Genomic DNA, 7,138 nt, shown 5'->3' with positions numbered 1-7,138 from the left:
ATTTCACACTTTTTGTATTATTTTGTAACAGTTTATGCAGCTGTCTCTGCGTATTATTTATAAAAGTTCCATTTATCATACTCAATTGCAATTTTTTATTTTTATAGCGATTTGTTTCAATTTATATTCGTAATCTCTAGACTTGTCCTTTGCAATTTCAATATTCATTATTGTGCACATAACAAATATTTACTTTTGCGAACAATCTTTTTATCGTATAATTAATATACATTACGAATCTTCTAAGTCTGCCAAAATGATCCTTAGGCAAAAATTTGCGTTTAAAATATGTCAAATGTGTTATAGTGAAGCATCTAAGTTGGGCAAATTCACAACTTAGGAAAATAACAGGTACAAGTTCCATGATTTCGCTAAAACTTTTAATTATAAGATATGATCCATTATAGCTGTTATAAATACTACGCATTTAAGTATTTTGCATGGACTTTAAACATTTTGCAAAAACTATTAAACCGAAACAAATTATCATTCCTTATCAAAGAAGTAGACATTTATTATTTATTTGCAAACAATTGCATATACACTTCTGATTACAGAATTACAACAATGTTTCTGAATATGTCTGCGTGTAAATCATTGCGCAATTAACAACTTATGCGTAATATCTTTTTAACAGCGTAGCGTGCCATGCATTAGGGATGATTCTTCTTTCAATGTCTGCGAGCTTGTAGGAACCAACCGCGTTTATTGCAATTATTTGGTAGGGACCTTCCCAATTGGGTCCCAATTTACCAACATTTTTTACACGGCTTGCTTCATTGTTACGCAAAACCCACTCTCCAACATCAAAGGCTAAAGCACACACCTTTTTGTTATAATATTTTACAATCTGTTGCTTATTATTCGCTTCTTTTATCGCAGCCATTAATCTGCATTCCTCCACAAAATTCAAATTTTCACACAATGCATCATTATTCGTAGTCTCATCAAAATTGTCAACCCTATGTGTTGGCACAAAAATTTCTGCAGGAATCATTGCCTCCGACCCATGCACTAAACCAAAGGGTGTTTTGCCAGTACCTTTCTTAAATGTTGTGCGGTGTACCTATAGCACATTGGATAGTTCATCAACCCATCCAGTCTGCTTCTCATTTAAGCATTTTTTAAAACCGCTAGCTTCGCATAACCCATTGTCTTGCGGGTGCGCAACAGATGTAAATTTTTGCACAATGTTCAATTCTTCGCACCAACTTTTAAAGGGGTCTTTTGCTATCTGCGCCCCATTATCACTTACAATTTCACAGGGAATACCAAATCGACAAATGATATACTCCCAAAAAAAGTTTCGCACTTGCACTCCTGTGATTGTGCGTAATGCTTTCGCTTCCACCCACTTGGTGAAATAATCAGTTGAAACAATTAAGAACTTCACGTTTCTTGCTCCTGCAGGAAATGGCCCGACAATATCAATTGCCCATTTATAGAACAGCCATTGTGAATTTACTGGAATCATATCATGCCTTGATTTCCTGTTCTGTGGTGCATGTTGTTGGTACGATTTTCCGTATAGTGGCTGTAAGGTACCAGTACAAGACAATAGTTGCTCATCGTGTGGCGTATACTGTTGATTGTTGTTTGCCCTCGAGAAATAATCTCTGCAGACCCAGAACATAGATGTAAGATCTGTGGGGTGGCCTCAATCAATCTGTGGACCAATCTGTAATGATCCGTCTAGCGTATTGCTGCTAAGCGGCTAATGTGCTTTTAGAGTGATAAAGAACTGTGTGAGAGAGAAAGTGTACTTCTCCCTGAGTGAAGTTCAGATCAGAATGATGTGAAATGTGATGACCCAGGGGGTCTATTTATAGGCACAGAATGTCCGAAATTCACGGGATACACGTGTCAATCACTGAATGGTTCTGTTACATGAAGTATCCGGAATGTCGGTGGCGTGTGCTGACGTGGCTCTAATGACCCGTCCTAATCCATCTGGATGAATACATTACATTTGGTTACATCACGAGGTATTTGACCTCTATATGATACATTTTACAAACATTGCATTCGTTTTTAAAAGACAAACTTTCTTTACATTGAAAGTTGATAGCATGTATACCATTTTCATAATATATACAACTATAATTGACTCAATAATAATCCTGTTGAATTCAACTACTTGAATGCAACATCTTTTGAAATATGTCATGATTGACTCCAAGTAATATCCTTAAAATGAGCTAATGCACGGCGAAAGATTTCTTTCATACCTGAGAATAAACATGCTTTCAAGTGTCAACCAAAAGGTTGGTGAGTTCATTAGTTTATCATAATCATTCATTTTCATCATTTTAATAGACCACAAGATTTTCATTTCTTATAAATACACATCTCATATCAGGCATTTCGCAAACTGCATAGAGATAAAAATCATTCATATGGATTGAACACCTGGTAACCGACTTTAACAAGATGCATATAGAATATCCCCCAGTATATATTGCACAGCTAATATACTAAATAATACCTCGAAGTATTAAAGCATCCATACCCTGGATGGGGCTCGTTGGGCCCGATAGATCTACCTTTAGGATTCGCGTCAATTAGGGGCCATTTCCCTAATTCTTAGGTTACCAGACTTGAAGGGGCGATATTCGATTTAATAATCCAACCATATAATGTAGTTTTCGATTACTTGTGTCTATTTCGTAAAACATTTGTAAAAGCAGCGCATGTATTCTCAGTCCCAAAAATATATATTGCAAAAGCATTTAAAAAGGGAGCAAATGAAACTCACAATACTGTATTTTGTAGTAAAAATACATATGACGACACTGAACAAGTGTGGGTTTGGCCTCGGATTCACGAACTTATATCATTTGTATATATATTAATACACATAATTGTAATCGAACAATATATATATAAATTTATTAGTTATATCATTTTATCTCAAAATATATATATATAGGTTTCATATATTCATTTTGTATATGAAAATATTAATTTTTTTTATCTTATATGTATATATATATATATATATATATATATATATATATATATATATATATATATATATATATATATATATATATATATATATATATATATATATCGTTTGTTTGTTAAAATATAGTAACTAATATAATATTAATAATGGTAAAAAATGATAATAACTATAATACTTAATATTACTAATAAAGATAATAATGTTAATAATTCTATTAATGATAATAATAATAATGATATTAATAATAATCACTGTAAAAGTATTAATTTTACTATTAACGATAATTATGATAATGATTCCAATACTTATATATTAATAATGATTCTCAGGATAATATTAATAATAATACTTACAATGATTTGATAACCTTATTAGTAATGATACATAATAATAATAATACATAATGATAATACCAATACTAATAATCATAGAATGATCCTAACACTAAGATTAATGGAAATAATAATAAAGTATATTATTTTCATACTAATAATGATAATAATAATCATAATCTTAATGATAATAATAATTATAATTGTATTTATAATTATGATAATAATAAAAGGTAACTAATACTTTTTAGTGACATTAATAATAATAATAACTATAATACTTGTTAATAATACTAATAATTAATATTACAATAATAATAATAACAATAATAATAATAACAATAAAAATGATAATAAAGATAATAATACTAATAATTATGGGACTACCTTCAAGAAACAAGCCTTTTAAAAAAATGTTTTCTCGTACCAGGCTTGAACCCCCGACCTCTCGAATACTCGCCAAACACTCAGACCAGTTGGGCTTTTGCCCGTTTTTTTATTTATATACACTTCTTATTATTATAAACCGCATTATATATCTGTTCTATCGTCTCATTCTTCTGCCTATTAGATCGACCAGGAGCCAAAACTTGTAACAACAATTGAATTTTTGTTTTGGGTTTAGGAATTGTAAAGAAACAGATTAACAAACGTATATCAATTTTTAAATTTACAGATGCGAATAAAATCAAGAACCACATGAGCTGTTTTGCTCGAAAAAAATAAGAACATGATAATTGATTTTTGATTTTTGGACTGTTTTAGGGAAAGATTACAACATAAAATATGTTACAAATCACTACTAGAAACTTTCTAACTCATCAATTAAACCAGAAACACCCAACCGAATCCTAATTTCTTGATGAACAAATAGTTTGACTTTTAAAACTAGAACTTTGACTCCAAAATTCGTTCTTGATATAAAGAATTGGGTTTTGAATCTTTGCATATAGTTTAAACGAAATATTTCTAGCATATCTGCATTTAAGGATTTTAAAATGCAATTCAAATTCGAGAATTTAAGAATAAAAGTTGAGTCGTACAGAGTATTGGACTGTAAAAAAAATATTTGATGATTTTATTCGATTTAAACAGCTTGTGTTTATTGTAAATGATATTGATAGTGATAATAAAACTGAATGGCTGTAATGCTCCGTAATTGATCCAATTATAATAAGATTGCAGTCGACAAACTCTCAATCAAAACAGAAATAAAATAAGAAAATTAATCTGTGATGTTAATTTGATTTGTACAAGCGATAATGATGTAAAACATTTTTTAGGAACATAATAAAAATTAATTACAGTATTAGATTGAGATGGGCAACTGATTTTGGATTCTTTCTTTGAAATAAACCGTATATAATTATCATAAATTAATAATTATATTAATAATAATAATAATAATAATAATAATAATAATAATAATAATAATAATAATAATATAAATACTAATACTAATAATAATAATAATATCATCAATAATTCTAATAAATATATTGATAATAATATTAGATAATAATGATACCAAAAATCATAAAATTGATAATTTTTATTAAGTTTAATAATAATAATTAAAATAAGAATGATAACAATAATATTATTAATAATGCTATTAATAACACTACTTATAATAAGATTAATATTATTAATGATAATAATAATTAATTGTATTATTTTTTTTAACAATTATATTACTCATAATAATAATTTATAATAATAATAATAATAATAATAATAATAATAATTTTTAATGATAATGATATTAATGATTATAATACTTATAGATATGATAATAATAATTATAATTATAACTATAATACTAATAATAACAATAATAATAATAACCATATTAATAACAGTAATAATAATATTAATAAGATAACACTAAAGATATTGATATAACAAATTATACTTGTCAAATTGCATATCTATATATTATATATTAAAATAATACTAGTATCAATATTAATAATGAAGGTAATACTGATATTGATATTAATAATAATACAAATTATAATAATACTAATATTATTAATGATAATAATAATATCAGTAATGATATTACTACAATAAGTTATATATCAAATTCGCATCTATAGATAATATATTTAAAGTAATAATATACATAACACTATCATGTATATTAATTTTGGAAATAATAATGATATTATTATAACAACTATTTAAAAAAATATGAGTATTACATGTTATGTGATATAACCATATGATATACATTATAAATTAACATATTTGGAATATTAAATGTTTATACAATTTAACATATACTACAATATACATATAATTGTTCGAAATATTTTATATACATACATTTTTATTTATACATTTTTATTTACAAACAATTGTTCGTGAATCGTCGGGAGCGGTCAAAGTCAAATGATTTCATAGAACAGTTCAGAAATTTTTGAGATTCCACATTACAGACTTTGCTTATCGTATCGGAAACATTAAATCATTAAGTTTAAATTTGGTCGAAAATTTCTGGGTCGTCACAGTGGCTGCATGCCATTCACGCGCTGAGTTAAAGGGCTTATGCATAGAAGCTGCCTGCAGGGCTTACTCTTGACACTGGGCGGCCTGCTCTACGCTGGGCGGCAAATACTGTAAACCGCCAAATTTTGTTATCTTTTTTGCTTTTTGATCCATTTTTCTGTATGAAAATGGTGTTTTTATGCGTGTATCTCCTAGGATACACCATTAAGTCCCCCCAGTTTAATGTCTTTATTTTTGTAAAAAATAAAGTCATTAAACTAAAAATAAGAGATGCCTTTTTCCTCAAAGACACAAAACTGCTGTAGCCGTCTGATTTTCTGTTCTGACATCACATTTCCAATTATGAAATTGCCCCCAAAATCTGTTTGATTTATTTTCAAAATTTAAATTGCTTACTCTATTGATCTGGCCCATACACGTGTCTCAATCTCATCCCTTTATCATCCATCAGTTGAATTATAAATAAGTTGTTCCTCTTTTCTTGTTCCTCTTCCGAAAACCGATCATCTGTTTTAAAGATAACTGCAATTATTCGTTTTAGCAAAGCTATTAAGTACAAGGTTAGTGCAATTATTCGTTACTTGTCTTCTTCTTCTCCCTTTTATTTTTTTACTACCATTGCCGAATCCAGCAGTACCTCATCTCAAAGAGACAACCGAGATGTGAGCACTATTTTGTCAAGTATTACTGAAGCCGAGATAGATAGACTATGTATAGATCATAGGAACCTTAGATTGCTGAACCCCATGGTTCCTTCTCCTGATGATAGGGCAAAGAAACCACCTAAAAAGATGATTACACTGTATAAGCTTCAACTTACAATAGGTAACCTTCGTATTCCTCCCACCGTTTTCTTGCAAGAACTCTTATCTCATTATGGGATTAGCCTTAGTCAAATTCATCCACTTGGTTTGCAAAACATTGTGCTATTGAATTGTACTGTAATGTTGTTGGCAAAATTACAAGTATAAACGGGTTTCACGAGTTGTTTAGGACTCGATTGGTGAGTAAATGCTTGTATACTTTTGATTGTAAAGCTAATAAGGCCTTTACCAGAACAAAAGAAACCTCCTTGAAAAGATGGAAAGAACCCTTTTTTTTTGTTAACGAAAGAGTTATACAGGAAAATTGGGCAAACATTTGAAAGTGGAGGAAAACCAAAATAGGAGTAAGTAACTCAATTGTTTTGTCTGATGATGAAAGAACAACTGTTGAAGAGTGGAAATCGTTGGAACTACCACAATGTTCATATGCTGATAACGAAGCCATTTTAGCGCGTTGTGGGATGAGTGCTAACTGGCATGCTGGATTTGTACCAGTGCTT

The 7,138-nt window shown here is 29.1% G+C and overlaps 1 protein-coding gene across 1 annotated transcript; it reads right to left on the bottom strand.

The window, feature by feature from the left end:
* Positions 1-613: 613 nt before the first annotated feature.
* On the bottom strand, positions 614-997 carry LOC139841686 (uncharacterized). Its single transcript, XM_071831888.1, has one exon. The coding sequence runs from the start codon at positions 995-997 to the stop codon at positions 614-616; it is 384 nt and encodes a 127-aa protein (XP_071687989.1).
* Positions 998-7,138: the final 6,141 nt, after the last annotated feature.

This window comes from Rutidosis leptorrhynchoides, chromosome 4, assembly GCF_046630445.1.
Source record: "Rutidosis leptorrhynchoides isolate AG116_Rl617_1_P2 chromosome 4, CSIRO_AGI_Rlap_v1, whole genome shotgun sequence".
Classification (NCBI taxonomy): Eukaryota; Viridiplantae; Streptophyta; class Magnoliopsida; order Asterales; family Asteraceae; genus Rutidosis; species Rutidosis leptorrhynchoides.
This window is presented reverse-complemented; position numbering and strand designations above follow the sequence as displayed.

Bases quoted from the DNA above. Each gene is read 5' to 3' on its own strand.
- LOC139841686 (XM_071831888.1), bottom strand. From the start codon at position 997: ATGATTCCTGCAGAAATTTTTGTGCCAACACATAGGGTTGACAATTTT.